This window comes from Ruditapes philippinarum, unplaced genomic scaffold (assembly GCF_026571515.1).
Source record: "Ruditapes philippinarum isolate M1 unplaced genomic scaffold, ASM2657151v2 ctg3478_1_1_1_1, whole genome shotgun sequence".
Classification (NCBI taxonomy): Eukaryota; Metazoa; Mollusca; class Bivalvia; order Venerida; family Veneridae; genus Ruditapes; species Ruditapes philippinarum.
The window spans coordinates 75,718-98,375 of NW_026864814.1; the positions used below are offsets into that span (position 1 = coordinate 75,718).

Below are 22,658 nucleotides of genomic sequence, written 5' to 3' on the forward strand. Positions count from 1 at the left end.
AAAGGAATTGTTTATCTTAGCACAAAAGTGACACATTGCTTTATGCTTATTGATGAAATACTGACTCATAAAGTAAAAGATGAAAAAGGTCTTGATTGTTTTAACGTAAGAAACATTTTCTTATTTACATTGCTTTTCTCTCTTCAGATTGCTCAGTTCCTGAAATAACAAATGGAGAAACCGCAGAAACCCCAAAAGGCACAACATACAACGAGATAGCAATAATGTCATGTGCAGACGGATATACGTTAAATGGAAATACCTTTGTTACATGTCAGGCCGACGGTAACTGGAGCACACTTCCTACATGTGTCATTAAAAGTAAGTATATGCTTCTGTTTTGACATCTTTGGGGGAGATATCTCATTCCATTTACTGCAAAACTATAGTGATGTCATGCGTGTAACTTGCCATGAAAAACTTTGATGAACACTTTTATATTCCTTTCTCTTCCTATCAAACCATTACGACAGATCTCTGTGAATGGCCCTTAATTCGCCCTCACCCTAACAAAATAACATGTTTGTTCCTTTGACATATGAAACCGAGTTTCCTTATTATATGTTGAATCTCACCTTTATATTTAAGATTGTGGTGATCCTATTCCATCGTTTGGCTCTTCAAATGGCTCGACATATGATTACGGTGAAACGATAGAAATAACATGTCAAAGTGGCTATAACATTCGAGGAAGTGCACTGATATCTTGTCAAGCTGATGGTACTTGGAGCGGAACACCAACATGCGATCCAGAGGGTAACCTTTATTTTGTTATAGAGCGAGATAATTTTTTTATCTTAATCAAGAAATACCCCGTCAATAAAAATCCATTATAATGAATGATTTGGTTATGTTCATGAAAAACTTCTTTTTCTAAATATCATTTTTATAGTATTCTCAGTCATGTGCCAATATATCGGGAACACATTAACTATACGTCGATTTCAAATGCCCCTCATAAGTTTTTCTTTTTATATGGCAAGAACCGCCTCCGTGGTCGAGGGGTTAGAGTCGATGACTTCTAATCCAATTACCTCTCTGGCGTGGGTTCGATCCCCGGGAGATGCTTTGGTAGTTTTGCATGGAGGAAGGTAGTCTAGTACTGGTGTCACTCCAGGAACGATGGTTAGGAAACTACCGCCTATATGACTGAAATACTGTTGGGAAAAGGCGTAAAAATGAAACAAAGAAAGAAAACAAACAAACAAACACACTTTATATGGCAATAAATATGAACGAAAATAGCTTAGTTCAAACATGGCTTCACTTGGAAATTCATCATACAAAGAAATGACATGTTAACACAAAGAAATAAATCGTATTTGTGTATAATTTCATATTATCAACATATTATTTCAGACTGTGGAACGAGAACGATCTCTAACGGACAGTTTAATGCTTCATCTGGGACAACACTTGGAGAAACTGCAACACAATCTTGCAATGATGGTTATACACTCGCAGGAGACGAGATTGTTACATGCACCGCTTCAGGCTGGAATGGTTCAGTCGCAGCTTGCACAATCAAAAGTAAGTTAAAAATAAAGGAATTGTTTATCTTAGCACAAAAGTGACACATTGCTTTATGCTTATTGATGAAATACTGACTCATAAAGTAAAAGATGAAAAAGGTCTTGATTGTTTTAACGTAAGAAACATTTTCTTATTTACATTGCTTTTCTCTCTTCAGATTGCTCAGTTCCTGAAATAACAAATGGAGAAACCGCAGAAACCCCAAAAGGCACAACATACAACGAGATAGCAATAATGTCATGTGTAGACGGATATACGTTAAATGGAAATACCTTTGTTACATGTCAGGCCGACGGTAACTGGAGCACACTTCCTACATGTGTCATTAAAAGTAAGTATATGCTTCTGTTTTGCTATCTTTGGGGGAGATATCTCATTCCATTTACTGCAAAACTATAGTGATGTCATGCGTGTAACTTGCCATGAAAAACTTTGATGAACACTTTTATATTCCTTTCTCTTCCTATCAAACCATTACGACAGATCTCTGTGAATGGCCCTTAATTCGCCCTCACCCTAACAAAATAACATGTTTGTTCCTTTGACATATGAAACCGAGTTTCCTTATTATATGTTGAATCTCACCTTTATATTTAAGATTGTGGTGATCCTATTCCATCGTTTGGCTCTTCAAATGGCTCGACATATGATTACGGTGAAACGATAGAAATAACATGTCAAAGTGGCTATAACATTCGAGGAAGTGCACTGATATCTTGTCAAGCTGATGGTACTTGGAGCGGAACACCAACATGCGATCCAGAGGGTAACCTTTATTTTGTTATAGAGCGAGATAATTTTTTTATCTTAATCAAGAAATACCCCGTCAATAAAAATCCATTATAATGAATGATTTGGTTATGTTCATGAAAAACCTCTTTTTCTAAATATCATTTTTATAGTATTCTCAGTCATGTGCCAATATATCGGGAACACATTAACTATACGTCGATTTCAAATGCCCCTCATAAGTTTTTCTTTTTATATGGCAAGAACCGCCTCCGTGGTCGAGGGGTTAGAGTCGATGACTTCTAATCCAATTACCTCTCTGGCGTGGGTTCGATCCCCGGGAGATGCTTTGGTAGTTTTGCATGGAGGAAGGTAGTCTAGTACTGGTGTCACTCCAGGAACGATGGTTAGGAAACTACCCGCCTATATGACTGAAATACTGTTGGGAAAAGGCGTACAATGAAACAAAGAAAGAAAACAAACAAACAAACAAACACACTTTATATGGCAATAAATATGAACGAAAATAGCTTAGTTCAAACATGGCTTCACTTGGAAATTCATCATACAAAGAAATGACATGTTAACACAAAGAAATAAATCGTATTTGTGTATAATTTCATATCATCAACATATTATTTCAGACTGTGGAACGAGAACGATCTCTAACGGACAGTTTAATGCTTCATCTGGGACAACACTTGGAGAAACTGCAACACAATCTTGCAATGATGGTTATACACTCGCAGGAGACGAGATTGTTACATGCACCGCTTCAGGCTGGAATGGTTCAATCGCAGCTTGCACAATCAAAAGTAAGTTAAAAATAAAGGAATTGTTTATCTTAGCACAAAAGTGACACATTGCTTTATGCCTTATTGATGAAATACTGACTCATAAAGTAAAAGATGAAAAAGGTCTTGATTGTTTTAACGTAAGAAACATTTTCTTATTTACATTGCTTTTCTCTCTTCAGATTGCTCAGTTCCTGAAATAACAAATGGAGAAACCGCAGAAACCCCAAAAGGCACAACATACAACGAGATAGCAATAATGTCATGTGCAGACGGATATACGTTAAATGGAAATACCTTTGTTACATGTCAGGCCGACGGTAACTGGAGCACACTTCCTACATGTGTCATTAAAAGTAAGTATATGCTTCTGTTTTGATATCTTTGGGGGAGATATCTCATTCCATTTACTGCAAAACTATAGTGATGTCATGCGTGTAACTTGCCATGAAAAACTTTGATGGACACTTTTATATTCCTTTCTCTTCCTATCAAACCATTACGACAGATCTCTGTGAATGGCCCTTTATTCGCCCTCACACTAACAAAATAACATGTTTGTTCCTTTGACATATGAAACCGAGTTTCCTTATTATATGTTGAATCTCACCTTTATATTTAAGATTGTGGTGATCCTATTCCATCGTTTGGCTCTTCAAATGGCTCGACATATGATTACGGTGAAACGATAGAAATAACATGTCAAAGTGGCTATAACATTCGAGGAAGTGCACTGATATCTTGTCAAGCTGATGGTACTTGGAGCGGAACACCAACATGCGATCCAGAGGGTAACCTTTATTTTGTTATAGAGCCAGATAATTTTTTTTATCTTAATCAAGAAATACCCCGTCAATAAAAATCCATTATAATGAATGATTTGGTTATGTTCATGAAAAACTTCTTTTTCTAAATATCATTTTTATAGTATTCTCAGTCATGTGCCAATATATCGGGAACACATTAACTATACGTCGATTTCAAATGCCCCTCATAAGTTTTTCTTTTTATATGGCAAGAACCGCCTCCGTGGTCGAGGGGTTAGAGTCGATGACTTCTAATCCAATTACCTCTCTGGCGTGGGTTCGATCCCCGGGAGATGCTTTGGTAGTTTTGCATGGAGGAAGGTAGTCTAGTACTGGTGTCACTCCAGGAACGATGGTTAGGAAACTACTCGCCTATATGACTGAAATACTGTTGGGAAAAGGCGTAAAATGAAACAAAGAAAGAAAACAAACAAACAAACACACTTTATATGGCAATAAATATGAACGAAAATAGCTTAGTTCAAACATGGCTTCACTTGGAAATTCATCATACAAAGAAATGACATGTTAACACAAAGAAATAAATCGTATTTGTGTATAATTTCATATTATCAACATATTATTTCAGACTGTGGAACGAGAACGATCTCTAACGGACAGTTTAATGCTTCATCTGGGACAACACTTGGAGAAACTGCAACACAATCTTGCAATGATGGTTATACACTCGCAGGAGACGAGATTGTTACATGCACCGCTTCAGGCTGGAATGGTTCAGTCGCAGCTTGCACAATCAAAAGTAAGTTAAAAATAAAGGAATTGTTTATCTTAGCACAAAAGTGACACATTGCTTTATGCTTATTGATGAAATACTGACTCATAAAGTAAAAGATGAAAAAGGTCTTGATTGTTTTAACGTAAGAAACATTTTCTTATTTACATTGCTTTTCTCTCTTCAGATTGCTCGGTTCCTGAAATAACAAATGGAGAAACCGCAGAAACCCCAAAAGGCACAACATACAACGAGATAGCAATAATGTCATGTGCAGACGGATATACGTTAAATGGAAATACCTTTGTTACATGTCAGGACGACGGTAACTGGAGCACACTTCCTACATGTGTCATTAAAAGTAAATATATGCTTCTGTTTTGATATCTTTTGGGGAGATATCTCATTTCATTTACTGCAAAACTATAGTGATGTCATGCGTGTAACTTGCCATGAAAAACTTTGATGGACACTTTTATATTCCTTTCTATCCTTTTCAAAACATTACGACAGATCTCGTGAATGGCCCTTAATTCGCCCTCACTCTAACAAAATAACATGTTTGTTCCTTTGACATATGAAACCGAGTTTCCTTATTATATGTTGAATTTCACCTTTATATTTAAGATTGTGGTGATCCTACTCCATCGTTTGGCTCTTCAAATGGTTCGACATATGATTACGGTGAAACGATAGAAATAACATGTCAAAGTGGCTATAACATTCGAGGAAGTGCAGTGATATCTTGTCAAGCTGATGGTACTTGGAGCGGAACACCAACATGCGATCCTGAGGGTAATCTTTATTTTGTTATAGAGCGAGATAATTTTTTTATCTTAATCAAGAAATAACCCGTCAATAAAAATCCATATTAATGAATGATTTGGTTATGTTCATGAAAAACTTCTTTTTCTAAATATCATTTTTATAGTATTCTCAGTCATGTGCCAATATATCGGGAACACATTAACTATACGTCGATTTCAAATGCCCCTCATAAGTTTTTCTTTTTATATGGCAAGAACCGCCTCCGTGGTCGAGGGGTTAGAGTCGATGACTTCTAATCCAATTACCTCTCTGGCGTGGGTTCGATCCCCGGGAGATGCTTTGGTAGTTTTGCATGGAGGAAGGTAGTCTAGTACTGGTGTCACTCCAGGAACGATGGTTAGGAAACTACTCGCCTATATGACTGAAATACTGTTGGGAAAAGGCGTAAAATGAAACAAAGAAAGAAAACAAACAAACAAACACATTTTATATGGCAATAAATATGAACGAAAATAGCTTAGTTCAAACATGGCTTCACTTGGAAATTCATCATACAAAGAAATGACATGTTAACACAAAGAAATAAATCGTATTTGTGTATAATTTCATATTATCAACATATTATTTCAGACTGTGGAACGAGAACGATCTCTAACGGACAGTTTAATGCTCCATCTGGGACAGCACTTGGAGAAACTGCAACACAATCTTGCAATGATGGTTATACACTCGCAGGAGACGAGATTGTTACATGCACCGCTTCAGGCTGGAATGGTTCAGTCGCAGCTTGCACAATCAAAAGTAAGTTAAAAATAAAGGAATTGTTTATCTTAGCACAAAAGTGACACATTGCTTTATGCTTATTGATGAAATACTGACTCATAAAGTAAAAGATGAAAAAGGTCTTGATTGTTTTAACGTAAGAAACATTTTCTTATTTACATTGCTTTTCTCTCTTCAGATTGCTCAGTTCCTGAAATAACAGATGGAGAAAACCGCAGAAACCCCAAAAGGCACAACATACAACGAGATAGCAATAATGTCATGTGCAGACGGATATACGTTAAATGGAAATACCTTTGTTACATGTCAGGCCGACGGTAACTGGAGCACACTTCCTACATGTGTCATTAAAAGTAAGTATATGCTTCTGTTTTGATATCTTTGGGGGAGATATCTCATTCCATTTACTGCAAAACTATAGTGATGTCATGCGTGTAACTTGCCATGAAAAACTTTGATGAACACTTTTATATTCCTTTCTCTTCCTATCAAACCATTACGACAGATCTCTGTGAATGGCCCTTAATTCGCCCTCACCCTAACAAAATAACATGTTTGTTCCTTTGACATATGAAACCGAGTTTCCTTGTTATATGTTGAATCTCACCTTTATATTTAAGATTGTGGTGATCCTATTCCATCGTTTGGCTCTTCAAATGGCTCGACATATGATTACGGTGAAACGATAGAAATAACATGTCAAAGTGGTTATAACATTCGAGGAAGTGCAGTGATATCTTGTCAAGCTGATGGTACTTGGAGCGGAACACCAACATGCGATCCAGAGGGTAACCTTTATTTTGTTATAGAGCGAGATAATTTTTTTTTATCTTAATCAAGAAATACCCCGTCAATAAAAATCCATTATAATGAATGATTTGGTTATGTTCATGAAAAACTTCTTTTTCTAAATATCATTTTTATAGTATTCTCAGTCATGTGCCAATATATCGGGAACACATTAACTATACGTCGATTTCAAATGCCCCTCATAAGTTTTTCTTTTTATATGGCAAGAACCGCCTCCGTGGTCGAGGGGTTAGAGTCGATGACTTCTAATCCAATTACCTCTCTGGCGTGGGTTCGATCCCCGGGAGATGCTTTGGTAGTTTTGCATGGAGGAAGGTAGTCTAGTACTGGTGTCACTCCAGGAACGATGGTTAGGAAACTACTCGCCTATATGACTGAAATACTGTTGGGAAAAGGCGTAAAATGAAACAAAGAAAGAAAACAAACAAACAAACACATTTTATATGGCAATAAATATGAACGAAAATAGCTTAGTTCAAACATGGCTTCACTTGGAAATTCATCATACAAAGAAATGACATGTTAACACAAAGAAATAAATCGTATTTGTGTATAATTTCATATCATCAACATATTATTTCAGACTGTGGAACGAGAACGATCTCTAACGGACAGTTTAATGCTCCATCTGGGACAACACTTGGAGAAACTGCAACACAATCTTGCAATGATGGTTATACACTCGCAGGAGACGAGATTGTTACATGCACCGCTTCAGGCTGGAATGGTTCAATCGCAGCTTGCACAATCAAAAGTAAGTTAAAAATAAAGGAATTGTTTATCTTAGCACAAAAGTGACACATTGCTTTATGCTTATTGATGAAATACTGACTCATAAAGTAAAAGATGAAAAAGGTCTTGATTGTTTTAACGTAAGAAACATTTTCTTATTTACATTGCTTTTCTCTCTTCAGATTGCTCAGTTCCTGAAATAAAAAATGGAGAAACCGCAGAAACCCCAAAAGGCACAACATACAACGAGATAGCAATAATGTCATGTGCAGACGGATATACGTTAAATGGAAATACCTTTGTTACATGTCAGGCCGACGGTAACTGGAGCACACTTCCTACATGTGTCATTAAAAGTAAGTATATGCTTCTGTTTTGATATCTTTGGGGGAGATATCTCATTCCATTTACTGCAAAACTATAGTGATGTCATGCGTGTAACTTGCCATGAAAAACTTTGATGAACACTTTTATATTCCTTTCTCTTCCTATCAAACCATTACGACAGATCTCTGTGAATGGCCCTTAATTCGCCCTCACCCTAACAAAATAACATGTTTGTTCCTTTGACATATGAAACCGAGTTTCCTTATTATATGTTGAATCTCACCTTTATATTTAAGATTGTGGTGATCCTATTCCATCGTTTGGCTCTTCAAATGGCTCGACATATGATTACGGTGAAACGATAGAAATAACATGTCAAAGTGGCTATAACATTCGAGGAAGTGCACTGATATCTTGTCAAGCTGATGGTACTTGGAGCGGAACACCAACATGCGATCCAGAGGGTAACCTTTATTTTGTTATAGAGCGAGATAATTTTTTTTATCTTAATCAAGAAATACCCCGTCAATAAAAATCCATTATAATGAATGATTTGGTTATGTTCATGAAAAACTTCTTTTTCTAAATATCATTTTTATAGTATTCTCAGTCATGTGCCAATATATCGGGAACACATTAACTATACGTCGATTTCAAATGCCCCTCATAAGTTTTTCTTTTTATATGGCAAGAACCGCCTCCGTGGTCGAGGGGTTAGAGTCGATGACTTCTAATCCAATTACCTCTCTGGCGTGGGTTCGATCCCCGGGAGATGCTTTGGTAGTTTTGCATGGAGGAAGGTAGTCTAGTACTGGTGTCACTCCAGGAACGATGGTTAGGAAACTACTCGCCTATATGACTGAAATACTGTTGGGAAAAGGCGTAAAATGAAACAAAGAAAGAAAACAAACAAACAAACACACTTTATATGGCAATAAATATGAACGAAAATAGCTTAGTTCAAACATGGCTTCACTTGGAAATTCATCATACAAAGAAATGACATGTTAACACAAAGAAATAAATCGTATTTGTGCATAATTTCATATTATCAACATATTATTTCAGACTGTGGAACGAGAACGATCTCTAACGGACAGTTTAATGCTTCATCTGGGACAACACTTGGAGAAACTGCAACACAATCTTGCAATGATGGTTATACACTCGCAGGAGACGAGATTGTTACATGCACCGCTTCAGGCTGGAATGGTTCAGTCGCAGCTTGCACAATCAAAAGTAAGTTAAAAATAAAGGAATTGTTTATCTTAGCACAAAAGTGACACATTGCTTTATGCTTATTGATGAAATACTGACTCATAAAGTAAAAGATGAAAAAGGTCTTGATTGTTTTAACGTAAGAAACATTTTCTTATTTACATTGCTTTTCTTCTCTTCAGATTGCTCAGTTCCTGAAATAACAAATGGAGAAACCGCAGAAACCCCAAAAGGCACAACATACAACGAGATAGCAATAATGTCATGTGCAGACGGATATACGTTAAATGGAAATACCTTTGTTACATGTCAGGCCGACGGTAACTGGAGCACACTTCCTACATGTGTCATTAAAAGTAAGTATATGCTTCTGTTTTGATATCTTTGGGGAGATATCTCATTCCATTTACTGCAAAACTATAGTGATGTCATGCGTGTAACTTGCCATGAAAAACTTTGATGAACACTTTTATATTCCTTTCTCTTCCTATCAAACCATTACGACAGATCTCTGTGAATGGCCCTTAATTCGCCCTCACCCTAACAAAATAACATGTTTGTTCCTTTGACATATGAAACCGAGTTTCCTTATTATATGTTGAATCTCACCTTTATATTTAAGATTGTGGTGATCCTATTCCATCGTTTGGCTCTTCAAATGGCTCGACATATGATTACGGTGAAACGATAGAAATAACATGTCAAAGTGGCTATAACATTCGAGGAAGTGCACTGATATCTTGTCAAGCTGATGGTACTTGGAGCGGAACACCAACATGCGATCCAGAGGGTAACCTTTATTTTGTTATAGAGCCAGATAATTTTTTTTATCTTAATCAAGAAATACCCCGTCAATAAAAATCCATTATAATGAATGATTTGGTTATGTTCATGAAAAACTTTTTTTCTAAATATCATTTTTATAGTATTCTCAGTCATGTGCCAATATATCGGGAACACATTAACTATACGTCGATTTCAAATGTCCCTCATAAGTTTTTCTTTTTATATGGCAAATACCGCCTCCGTGGTCGAGGGGTTAGAGTCGATGACTTCTAATCCAATTACCTCTCTGGCGTGGGTTCGATACCCGGGAGATGCTTTGGTAGTTTTGCATGGAGGAAGGTAGTCTAGTACTGGTGTCACTCCAGGAACGATGGTTAGGAAACTACCCGCCTATATGACTGAAACACTGTGAAATACTGTTGGGAAAAGGCGTACAATGAAACAAAGAAAGAAAACAAACAAACAAACAAACTTTATATGGCAATAAATATGAACGAAAATAGCTTAGTTCAAACATGGCTTCACTTGGAAATTCATCATACAAAGAAATGACATGTTAACACAAAGAAATAAATCGTATTTGTGTATAATTTCATATTATCAACATATTATTTCAGACTGTGGAACGAGAACGATCTCTAACGGACAGTTTAATGCTTCATCTGGGACAACACTTGGAGAAACTGCAACACAATCTTGCAATGATGGTTATATACTCGCAGGAGACGAGACTGTTACATGCACCGCTTCAGGCTGGAATGGATCAGTCGCAGCTTGCACAATCAAAAGTAAGTTAAAAATAAAGGAATTGTTTATCTTAGCACAAAAGTGACACATTGCTTTATGCTTATTGGTGAAATACTGACTCATAAAGTAAAAGATGAAAAAGGTCTTGATTGTTTTAACGTAAGAAACATTTTCTTATTTACATTGCTTTTCTCTCTTCAGATTGCTCGGTTCCTGAAATAACAAATGGAGAAACCGCAGAAACCCCAAAAGGCACAACATACAACGAGATAGCAATAATGTCATGTGCAGACGGATATACGTTAAATGGAAATACCTTTGTTACATGTCAGGCCGACGGTAACTGGAGCACACTTCCTACATGTGTCATTAAAAGTAAGTACAGTTTGTATATGCTTCTGGTTTGATATTTTTGGGGGAGATGTCTCATTCCATTTACTGCAAAACTTCAGTGATGCCATGCGTGTAACTTGCCATGAAAAATTTTGATGAACACCTTTATATTCCTTTCTATCCTTTTCAAAACATTACGACAGATCTCGTGAATGGCCCTTAATTCGCCCTCACTCTAACAAAATAACATGTTTGTTCCTTTGACATATGAAACCGAGTTTCCTTATTATATGTTGAATTTCACCTTTATATTTAAGATTGTGGTGATCCTACTCCATCGTTTGGCTCTTCAAATGGCTCGACATATGATTACGGTGAAACGATAGAAATAACATGTCAAAGTGGCTATAACATTCGAGGAAGTGCAGTGATATCTTGTCAAGCTGATGGTACTTGGAGCGGAACACCAACATGCGATCCACAGGGTAATCTTTTTTTTCTTACAAAGTCAGAAGAAATTCCCAATCTATATAATATCTCAGTCTTAAGTTTAGAGAAAGTAATAAAATGTTCTCGTATATAGTTGTTAAAAAACTGAGAATCTGTTCTAATTAAACTAATTGCAGACCGCTTAGAAGACATTTCTTCGTGAAAATAACAAACGAAATATTCTTTACTTAGTGGACACCAGACGGATATTCCTATAACCTGCCAGCAATAAATGAAAATATTTATAGATGTATGTGTCATTCTGACATGTTTTCAATGTATTGCTTGCACCTATCAGAGTCTTTCAAATAGAAGAATTGCCTGCCTCATTTGATAGATTTTTTTATATGAAACGATCGTGTCTTTTCAGCTTGATTTAGCAATAACTTAACTATGCCAAAATTTTAATATTTTTCATTCTGTTATTGAGTTGTTAAATTCAGTAGTGTTTGAACTCTCTAGTGTGTTGCCTTGTGGGAGAAAGCGGTTTAAAGACGCAAGTGTATTTGTTAGCGCGAATATATATTATTCTGTCACACTTTTGTGTATCTATGATACATGTGAGTTTCTTTGAGCTCACAAACCAATGTCTCGAGTCATTCTCACTTAAATTTTCAAGTTTTATAATGACAAGTGCCATGTTTTCCATGATTGCTGCGTTGATAATAAGATAAATATTCATTGGGTAAATAAATGTTTGCACAAGTTCAATAAGCAGCGTAAAAGTGGACATGAAAAAAGCCCTCTTTCAAATATAAGAACACAAAAGATATTCGGTGAAGGTCACCCACATGACTTATATAGTGACTGAACACCAGACCATCTAAAGTTTAATTAAAGGCAATAAATTGTCAGTAAAGCTAAATGTGAACATACAAAATGGATTTAAACGACAAACACAAACGCATAATAGTAGCTGAAAAAAATATATAAATGAACAAAATGACATGTGACAAAATATATGTTTAATGGTATACATACTCTTATTTCTTATGCGAAAATGATTGCCGCGATACACGTACTTGTCATTTGTTACAAATGACGTTTCTTAAATACCGGAGTGTAACTCTTTAAATGGCGATAAAAATCTTCTTCAATTAATCAGTATGTTTAGGTTATAATACATCCAACATTAGCAATTGACTAATCTGCCTATGTGACATGTTAAAAACTGAAAAAAGCAGGGTATTGATATTTGTTGTATGTATTGATTAAAACTATGATTTCAGTATTTTATCGTGTATATATTCTGATTTACTTAAATACTAGAGTGATCTCACACTAAATAAATTGTTTTAAAATGATTGACTTTATTTAATAATAAATACATTATTTGAAGATTGTGGAGACCCGACGCCATCTGGCGGTGCTGCTGATATCTTGTATGGCACAACTTACGGAATGAATGCAACTATATCTTGTAACAAAGGTTACAGTCTGAACGGTTCTTCCAGCATAACATGTGGCGTCAACGGCTGGTCGGAATCTCCCATTTGTGAAATTCAAGGTGATAATGATTTAATTTTTAAACAATTTTTTTTTTTATAAATTTCTATTAAGTTTATTTTTATGAAAGTATTTATGTCATGACATTACTGTCATTTTCTCATTTCCTTGAATGCTTCTCGGCTAATATATTTTTGTCATAGATAACACACCCACCTGTTTCTCAATTCTATTTTACATTCCCGTTCAAACAGCTTTAAAATCATTCGAAAATCAACACGACAATATTAAGTATGTACATGCAGTTTTTAAATAGTTTATAGGCTTTCACAATCTAAGAAATTAAATTTTAAAAGTACTTTCCTTTCCAGATTGCGGTTCTCTTTCACTTGACCATGGTACAGTTCTTGCACCGGAAGGAACTACATACGGATCAATGGCATATGTCACATGTAACGATGATTATGTTCTTGATGGCGATGTATTATTACGGTGTCAAGAAGGTCAAACATGGAGCGACTATCCTGTTTGTGTAAGAGGTAAAACATAGAAAATTTAATATGTATCACCGAAAATGGACCTGAAAATTACAGAAACTGAAGCATGTGCCTCATTTATTAAGGAAAATGTGTCTTGAAGTAGAAACTCGTGCGATTTGTTATGTTTATAATCTTTTCAACGAAATTCAAGCATTTAGCCTAATTATACCATCATTTTTGTGTCGCCTCTACGGAGTAGTGGCGACATATAGGGATCACTTCTCCGTCGTCTGTCTGTCCGTCTGTCTATCCGTCTGTCCGTCCGTCACAAAACTTGTCCTACTCCTCATAAATTACTGGTGCAATTCCATCCAAACTTTACCGGAATGATTAGTACCAAGTCTAGTTGTGCATATTGTCAGCATTTTCCGGTTCAATGATTTTTGTCAGAGTTATGGCCCTTTAATAATTTTTATTTTTAAAGTTTGTCCGGACTACTTCTCTTATACCTCTAATGCAGTTTCAATGATACTTTACAGGATTGATATGTAGCTCAAGTCATTGCGCACATTGCACGGGTTTTCCGGTTGAATGATTTTTGGCCGAGTTATGGCCCTTTGATTAAAAGGTGTTTTTTCTGTGTGTTGCCAGATACACAAAAGCTTGTCCGGACTACCCCTCATAAACTACTGGTGCAATTTCATCCAAATTTTACAGGAATGATCAGTACCAAGTCTAGTTGTGCACTGTCCGTCTGTCTGTCAGTCTGTCACAAAACTTGTCCCAACATGAAATTGGCCATCATGAGGCGAAACATGTGATCACTGATCGCTCTTGTTTGTTGCTGTATTTTTTTCCAATTTTATTTCAAGTTTTGTCTTAGAGAGTATTAATCAATCAAGAGTATCAATTTCAGATTGTGGTGATCCAACACCGGAACACGGTCAGGCAAATATTTTAGCAGACACACGCTTAGATCAGATGGCTATAATTACATGTGATAGCGGATATATTTTAGACGGTCACTCGGTTATAAAATGTCTTGAAACAGGCTGGAACGCAACATTAGCTTGTACTATCCAAGGTAAATAAATGATATGTTTCAAGTTTGTCATTCAAAGTAGTTCTTCCGTGCAGTAGTTAAAGTTAGAAACGATAATGACCAAGAACTTTGGTTTAGTTTGTTTTGAGTAGAATAGTTTCTGTGTGAGTGCTACTTCATAGTTTGAAATCAATATAACTATATTTTGATATATACTCATTTAAACAGAAAATGTGGCGACCACTTGGAAACCGTAAAATATGTTTGTTAACAACCTAGATAATTATGAAAATTTACTGTTTACTTGCGCATGAGATTTTCTCTGTCTCTGTGTGTTAGTAGAATTATTTATTCATTCTCAGATGCTCGAGTGTAAAATATTTGACTTGGAAGTAAAACAATTGTTCAATTTATCTCTATATGCAGATTGTGGTATTCCTTCGCTAGAAAATGGCGAGGCACTGACACCAGAGGGTACACAGTTCGGAGACTCTGCTATAATCACATGTAACGAGGGCTTCACTGTTGAGGGCAGTGTATTTATATCGTGCGAATACAGTGGCAACTGGAACTCATATCCAAACTGTACAATCATAGGTGAAATATAAGCGTTTTTTGCTTACTACATGTCTTTGTCTGTTTTCATTCTGAAATAACAAACATCTTCAGTAACAGAAGATTTTATCCAGTAATGCGATTACATTACATTTTTAACGGATATAATAATAGATATTAAAATCAAGCCGTGAAATTGTAGAAAAATATGAGAGGCCTAATGTGCTGAAATGTTTGTTTTGTTATGTAATACCGCGAATGGAACATCAAAACGTATTTATGTAACTGAAAGAGATGTACGAATACTTGTTATTTAAAAGAAATAATATTATATATTTATATTCTTGGTTTCTCTGCCTATTTATAGATTGTGGTGACCCAACTCCTTATAAGGGCTCAGCAAGTTCTAACATTACAACTTATAATAGCACCATTGAAATAGAATGTGACGCTGGTTACGCCATATCAGGTTCGTCAATAATCACGTGCAAGGCAGATGGCACTTGGAGCAACACACCCACATGCGATCCTAATGGTAATTTTAACAATGTCACTTTATTAATACTACTCGGTAGCAGACGAGGGAAGCTTGATAACTCTTGACAATTATGCCATTTAGTTGACTAAATTGAGTAAACTCATGCAATGAACGTAGTAAGATTTATAGGTTTATCCTTAAAAATAACAATGAAATACTAGTTATATAAACGAAACAAAAAAAATTGTTTTGCATTGCAGATTGTGGAAACCCTACCCCAGCGAATGGATATGCAAATTTGACGTTCGGAACTACTTTCGGTTCTAATGTTACAGTCACCTGTAATTCCGGCTACAATTTAACGGGTGATTCTTTGATAGTGTGTCAGCAGTCTGGGTGGAGTGATACACCAAGCTGTGTAATTCAAGGTCAGAATATTTTACTCATTGAAGATCTAAGTTTTAATCCAAAATGTTGTTCCTGTTTTAACGACATATGAAATGCACATATTGTCATACTAGTGAAAAGGTGATGTTTGAATTCACCTAAATGGTCATAATATACTTTCCATGACGTTGGAGATTTTTGACGAGAAAGAATATTCCCTTTATGTAATATGCCTAAAAAAATCTTGTTCTTACCTATAGTAAAGATGAGAGTATATACATTTACCTGCAATTTTACCTCTAAAGTGGTTTAAAATAACAGTAATTCACTTTCAAAAGGCATTTTGTATGTATAGAATGTGAAGATCCGACGCCGACGAATGGCACAACGATTATGTCGATAGGTGGTACAACGTTTGGATCTGTTGTAATAGTTAGTTGTGATGATACTTACCAGCTGGTTGGCCACTCACACATCTACTGTGGTGCCGGTTCAGAGTGGAGTTCGAAACCTTCTTGTATCAAAGGTTAGATCACTATCTTGCTTCATTGTAAGATATTTTACTAGCTCAAGTGTTATAAAACATGTTATGATTTAGAGATATATATATCAAGTAGTTGCAGTTGATGTGTTTATTTTTGTAACAATATAGTCACACATAAATCAATAGCATCTTGCATTTGTTGTTGCAAAATTCTAATATTTCCTGCAAAGAAATGAAACAGTTGAATATGATATTTACAACAATATTGAGATATTCCAATTTTGCTCAAATGGAGATTTACTTTGTTGTATTTTCGATTGCAATGTATAATCCCTATGTTAGAGAGAAAAGCATAACGGTTTTAAAAACAATATATTGTTTTGTACATTTATATAAAGTTTTATGTTAAAACTTGGTAAGCAATGGTAGATTTTCTAAATTTGTTTTCAAGATTGTGGAGATCCCTCTCCTAGTAATGGTGACGCTGACACAACATCGGGTACAACGCTAAATGAGACCGCATTAATCACGTGTAACCCAGGGTATACCATAAATGGTTCCTCTTCCCTATCGTGTCTTGATAGCGGATGGGACAGTACTCCAACATGTAGTAAACAAGGTAAGTTTGTAATTTATTTACCACATTATTATACTTTTTTATTTTATGCTTTTCAGTGGATTACTTATTTATCCGTGAAAATTATATTTGATAATTTCACAGTGAAAATTATCAAAATATAATTTAACACTTTTCAATGACTTTTCAATTTTAACAATGTCAGGCTGTTTATAGAAAAGCAAAGCTGATATTGATAAATAACTTAAATGTCAAAAGTAATAAAAAGAAGAAAACTTACTTCTATTCATCCAAATAACCAATCACCAAATATCGTCTCTAACATTTTTTGTTTCATTTTTACATTCTGAAAAATACATTCCTTCCACATGCAAAACTGCTCTTGATGACATTTCTGCTTATTTAAATATCCTACGAGCAATAACTGCCGTATACTTTATGAAAACTTGAAAAGCAATAAGAATAAGTAAACAACCCAGCGTTCGTAAGGCAGCCTTTCAACAATTCCAAGTTTCCAATTTCCTTGCCATTTTTTTAATGTTTACACATCTGTCAACACTTATATATTGTCTGTTACAATCCTCAAATATGTTTTCTTTCTTTTAAAAAGGTGTATGACTAACAAATCCTAATGATATCCCTCTGAATCAAACACAATTATTTTCCTCCCGTGAAATACTCAACTATAAAAAATGGCGGCCGCTTACATTTAACAGAGCCAGGTCTAATATATATTCGCAGAAAGTTACAGAAATACGGATGGATGGTTGGACTTTTCCTCCTACTGGAATTGTTTGTTTTTATAATTAAAACAAGCGATCATTCATTTTTTTTAATAAAATGAATACTATAACCGCCATTTAACGTTGATTATCGAACTTATTTTTTCAGCCAAAGACTTCTTGTATTTTTTATGAGAAATTCGACTAATACATGTACATAATAGAGGCTACCAGTGGTGAAAACAGATTTTAATATTAAACTTAATATTAAGGAAATTTCTTTTTAACTTGTTTTTAAGCATAAAATAAAAAAAAAACATTGTTTTTTTGTTGTGTAAGATGTAATTTTATTTCATCTCGTGAACTTTAAAAACAGTATTCTCACGAGTGGCTTCATCTTACACACAAACAAACAATTATCCTCTATGTTTCTACTCAATAATCATCAGATTGGATACTTTTTCTACTTTGTTGGAGGTCATTATGCTTTTGAAGGGTGTTTTTCTTAGACTATTTTTTAATGTTTTCTTAACTAGCTGTTTGCAACAAATTTCATTTGCGAGTAATATCTTTAACACCGTCATACTAAAGTATTTCTGCATGTAACAAATGCATCTACTATATTTCAATACGCCTATATAAGGTTTTAAATACTTATAAACCATATAAATATATTCATTAGTTTACTTAATCAACGCAACTGAAGTGTTAAAACAGTTGGGTAATTGAACACCTGTAATATATAGAACAGTATTCTTCAAAGAAGATGACATTTTTATATGTAAGAATAATTTGGTGTATAATTGTGGTTTCGTTTTTTTTCCTATTGTATATCTTTTTTTCCAGATTGTGGAGAACTTACTATAACAAATGGGGTTGCAAATGTTCCAGCTGGTACTACTTTTGGGGAAGTTGCCTTTATTAGTTGTAACGAAAGTTATGTACTGCAAGGAAATGAACATATAATATGCGAGGACGGTGGACTATGGAGCTCTACCCCGACGTGTATCAAAGGTATTTCCTCACCTGGCATCCTAATCTATATATTTGTTTTTTATTACAGAAGTTCTAACTGTAAATATATTCATTCATAATTAATGAATTGTTGCAATGCCGGCATAAAATCATTGGTCGTTTATTCAAATTAGTCTGACTACTGTCCCATATGTAAACAATATTAACTTCTTATAACAAGGTACAATTGATAACAAATATCTGGAAAAAGTGATCCCTCGGAAGCATTAAAAACAGCAAAACGACATGAAATTGCAAACTCTGTTTGATTGAGTTTGTACATGAGGGATAATGAAAACGTGTTGATTTGAATAAATTACTTGATTATCGAGCTTCGCTTATTTTTATAATTTTCTTCCCCATTACGATACTTTGTTTCATTTCTTTTTTACCATTTTTATCAAACATTCTGGACATGGTTCTTAAAGTCATTGTTAAAAGAGGATACATCGAAACTTATAATTTGTTTCAGACTGCGGGATTCCAACAGTTGAAAATGGAAATGTTGAACATACATCGGGCACATTACTGGGGAGTTACGTGAGTGTCACGTGTAATGCTGGCTATAATATATCAGGTGATGACACGTGGACATGCGGAGATATCGGTTGGAATACTACAGCCACGTGTGTAATTCAGGGTACTGATCTTAAATTAGTATTATAATAATCGTACATAATACAAAAATGTTCTGTTACACTTAAGTTTCCAGCTTTATTTGTCATAGAAGAAAAAAAGTCGATACAATATCAAATTCCGTTCAAGTTTGAAATGAATACACAATGTTCTGTTACACAATGGTTATTATATGCATTGATCTGCCAAAATTATTAAAAATCGCATATTTTTTTTACTTTTTTCAACGTACGTTAATATAGACATTTATCTTCACTTCTTGATAAGCTAATTAACCAGGGCGTTGTTAAACTTCAGCTTCATGAGCTATTCAATTTAATGAAATTAATATTATGAGATGCTGTTATGTGTACAAACAAATAAAACTAAAATAATTCAAGTACAATTAATGATAATGAACTCTTATACTACAATAAGTATCAAGTAACTTGGACATCTCTTCAATTTCATATGCATGTTTATAAGCCCAAACGTACTGCCTTTTATTAGTTACGGTGTTTCAAAAATGTTATGGTTGAATTAATATACTTAGTTATTATTGCAAATTATACAGTGGAAAATTAGCACACAAAAAACTAAATAACTTTGAAATGCTACTTATTTCAGATTGTGGTAATCTATCTATTACAAACGGTGTAGCAAACCTTCCTACTGGATCAACTTACGGAGAAGTGGCCTTCGTTAGCTGTAATGAAACGTATAAACTGCAAGGAAATGAATATATAACTTGTCAAGACGGGGGATTGTGGAGTTCTTACCCATCATGTATTAAAGGTACAAGTTAAACACATCGTGCGATCTGTTATATTTACAACCATTTCAACGAAATTTAAGCATTTAGCCTAATTATACAATCGTTTTTGTTTCAATTAATAAGTATTAATCAATCGAGTATCGATTTCAGATTGTGGTGATCCAACACCGGAACACGGTCAGGCAAACATTTTAGCAGGCACACACTTAGATCAGATGGCTACAATTACATGTGATAGCGGATATATTTTAGACGGTCACTCGGTTATAAAATGTCTTGAAACAGGCTGGAACGCAACATTAGCTTGTACTATCCAAGGTAAATAAATGATATGTTTCATGTTTGTCATTCAAAGTAATTCTTCCGTGCAGTAGTTAAAGTTAGAAACGATAATGACCAAGAACTTTGGTTTAGTTTGTTTTGAGTAGAATAGTTTCTGTGTGAGTGCTACTTCATAGTTTGAAATCAATATAACTATATTTTGATATATACTCATTTAAACAGAAAATGTGGCGACCACTTGGAAACCGTAAAATATGTTTGTTAACAACCTAGATAATTATGAAAATTTACTGTTTACTTGCGCATGAGATTTTCTCTGTCTCTGTGTGTTAGTAGAATTATTTATTCATTTTCAGATGCTCGAGTGTAAAATATTTGACTTGGAAGTAAAACAATTGTTCAGTTTATCTCTATATGCAGATTGTGGTATTCCTTCGCTAGAAAATGGCGAGGCACTGACACCAGAGGGTACACAGTTCGGAGACTCTGCTATAATCACATGTAACGAGGGCTTCACTGTTGAGGGCAGTGTATTTATATCGTGCGAATACAGTGGCAACTGGAACTCATATCCAAACTGTACAATCATAGGTGAAATATAAGCGTTTTTTGCTTACTACATGTCTTTGTCTGTTTTCATTCTAAAATAACAAACATCTTTAGTAACAGAAGATTTTATCCAGTAATGCAATTCCATTACATTTTTAACGGATATAATAAAAGATATTAAAATCAAGTCGTGAAATTGTAGAAAAATATGAGAGGCCTTATGTGCTGAAATGTTTGTTTTGTTATGTAATACCGCGAATGGAAAATCAAAACGTATTTATGTAACTGAAAGAGATGTACGAATACTTGTAATTTAAAACAAATAATATTATATATTTATATTCTTGGTTTCTCTGCCTATTTATAGATTGTGGTGACCCAACTCCTTATAAGGGCTCAGCAAGTTCTAACATTACAACTTATAATAGCACCATTGAAATAGAATGTGACGCTGGTTACGCCATATCAGGTTCGTCAATAATCACGTGCAAAGCAGATGGCACTTGGAGCAACACACCAACATGCGATCCTAATGGTAATTTTAACAATGTCACTTTATTAATACTACTCGGTAGCAGATGAGGGAAGCTTGATAACTCTTGACAACTATGCCATTTAGTTGACTAAATTGAGTAAACTCAGGCAATGAACGTAGTAAGATTTATAGGTTTATCCTTAAAAATAACAATGAAATACTAGTTATATAAACGAAACAAAAACATTGTTTTGCATTGCAGATTGTGGAAACCCTACCCCAGCGAATGGATATGCAAATTTGACGTTCGGAACTACTTTCGGTTCTAATGTTACAGTCACCTGTAATTCCGGCTACAATTTAACGGGTGATTCTTTGATAGTGTGTCAGCAGTCTGGGTGGAGTGATACACCAAGCTGTGTAATTCAAGGTCAGAATATTTTACTCATTGAAGATCTAAGTTTTAATCCAAAATGTTGTTCCTGTTTTAACGACATATGAAATGCACATAGTGTCATACTAGTGAAAAGGTGATGTTTGAATTCACCTAAATGGTGATAATATACTTCCATGACGTTAAAGATTTTTGACGAGAAAGAATATTCCCTTTATGTAATATGCCTGAAAAAAAATCTTGTTCTTACCTATAGTAAAGATGAGAGTATATACATTTACCTGCAATTTTACCTCTAAAGTGGTTTAAAATAACAGTAATTCACTTTCAAAAGGCATTTTGTATGTATAGAATGTGAAGATCCGACGCCGACGAATGGCACAACGATTATGTCGATAGGTGGTACAACGTTTGGATCTGTTGTAATAGTTAGTTGTGATGATACTTACCAGCTGGTTGGCCACTCACACATCTACTGTGGTGCCGGTTCAGAGTGGAGTTCGAAACCTTCTTGTATCAAAGGTTAGATCACTATCTTGCTTCATTGTAAGATATTTTACTAGCTCAAGTGTTATAAAACATGTTATGATTTAGAGATATATATATATATCAAGTAGTGCAGTTGATGTGTTTATTTTTGTAAACAATATAGTCACACATAAATCAATAGCATCTTGCATTTGTTGTTGCAAAATTCTAATATTTCCTGCAAAGAAATGAAACAGTTGAATATGATATTTACAACAATATTCAGATATTCCAATTTTGCTCAAATGGAGATTTACTTTGTTGTATT

General features: G+C 34.8%; 2 protein-coding genes across 2 annotated transcripts in view; both read left to right on the forward strand.

Annotated features, from left to right (window-relative positions):
* The window catches only part of LOC132726921 (sushi, von Willebrand factor type A, EGF and pentraxin domain-containing protein 1-like), a 37,084-nt gene that overhangs the window by 3,132 nt on the left and 11,294 nt on the right, over nt 1–22,658 (forward strand). Inside the window, exons 9-43 of the mRNA XM_060712332.1 lie at nt 148–321; nt 589–756; nt 1,360–1,530; nt 1,691–1,864; nt 2,132–2,299; nt 2,907–3,077; nt 3,239–3,412; nt 3,680–3,847; nt 4,452–4,622; nt 4,783–4,956; nt 5,223–5,390; nt 5,994–6,164; nt 6,767–6,934; nt 7,540–7,710; nt 7,871–8,044; nt 8,312–8,479; nt 9,084–9,254; nt 9,416–9,589; nt 9,856–10,023; nt 12,928–13,095; nt 13,406–13,573; nt 14,430–14,597; nt 14,982–15,152; nt 15,478–15,645; nt 15,849–16,016; nt 16,331–16,501; nt 16,911–17,078; nt 18,605–18,772; nt 19,245–19,412; nt 20,015–20,182; nt 20,313–20,480; nt 20,865–21,035; nt 21,361–21,528; nt 21,731–21,898; nt 22,214–22,384. Of these exons, the coding sequence (XP_060568315.1) occupies nt 148–321; nt 589–756; nt 1,360–1,530; nt 1,691–1,864; nt 2,132–2,299; nt 2,907–3,077; nt 3,239–3,412; nt 3,680–3,847; nt 4,452–4,622; nt 4,783–4,956; nt 5,223–5,390; nt 5,994–6,164; nt 6,767–6,934; nt 7,540–7,710; nt 7,871–8,044; nt 8,312–8,479; nt 9,084–9,254; nt 9,416–9,589; nt 9,856–10,023; nt 12,928–13,095; nt 13,406–13,573; nt 14,430–14,597; nt 14,982–15,152; nt 15,478–15,645; nt 15,849–16,016; nt 16,331–16,501; nt 16,911–17,078; nt 18,605–18,772; nt 19,245–19,412; nt 20,015–20,182; nt 20,313–20,480; nt 20,865–21,035; nt 21,361–21,528; nt 21,731–21,898; nt 22,214–22,384 (5,946 nt within the window). The remainder of the gene's footprint in view (nt 1–147; nt 322–588; nt 757–1,359; nt 1,531–1,690; nt 1,865–2,131; nt 2,300–2,906; nt 3,078–3,238; nt 3,413–3,679; nt 3,848–4,451; nt 4,623–4,782; nt 4,957–5,222; nt 5,391–5,993; nt 6,165–6,766; nt 6,935–7,539; nt 7,711–7,870; nt 8,045–8,311; nt 8,480–9,083; nt 9,255–9,415; nt 9,590–9,855; nt 10,024–12,927; nt 13,096–13,405; nt 13,574–14,429; nt 14,598–14,981; nt 15,153–15,477; nt 15,646–15,848; nt 16,017–16,330; nt 16,502–16,910; nt 17,079–18,604; nt 18,773–19,244; nt 19,413–20,014; nt 20,183–20,312; nt 20,481–20,864; nt 21,036–21,360; nt 21,529–21,730; nt 21,899–22,213; nt 22,385–22,658) is intronic.
* LOC132726916 (sushi, von Willebrand factor type A, EGF and pentraxin domain-containing protein 1-like) lies at nt 10,171–11,963 on the forward strand. Its single transcript, XM_060712327.1, has 5 exons — nt 10,171–10,228; nt 10,637–10,807; nt 10,968–11,141; nt 11,417–11,584; nt 11,959–11,963. The coding sequence occupies exons 1-5, from the start codon at nt 10,171–10,173 to the stop codon at nt 11,961–11,963; spliced, it is 576 nt and encodes a 191-aa protein (XP_060568310.1).

What these genes read in the sequence shown, in the direction of transcription:
- LOC132726916 (XM_060712327.1), top strand. Translation starts at nt 10,171, where the DNA reads ATGTGCCAATATATCGGGAACACATTAACTATACGTCGATTTCAAATG. An exon ending in ATTTCAAATGTCCCTCATAA is followed by an intron (nt 10,229 to 10,636) that starts GTTTTTCTTTTT and finishes ATATTATTTCAG; the next exon opens with ACTGTGGAACGAGAACGATC. An exon ending in TCCTACATGTGTCATTAAAA is followed by an intron (nt 11,142 to 11,416) that starts GTAAGTACAGTT and finishes TTTATATTTAAG; the next exon opens with ATTGTGGTGATCCTACTCCA.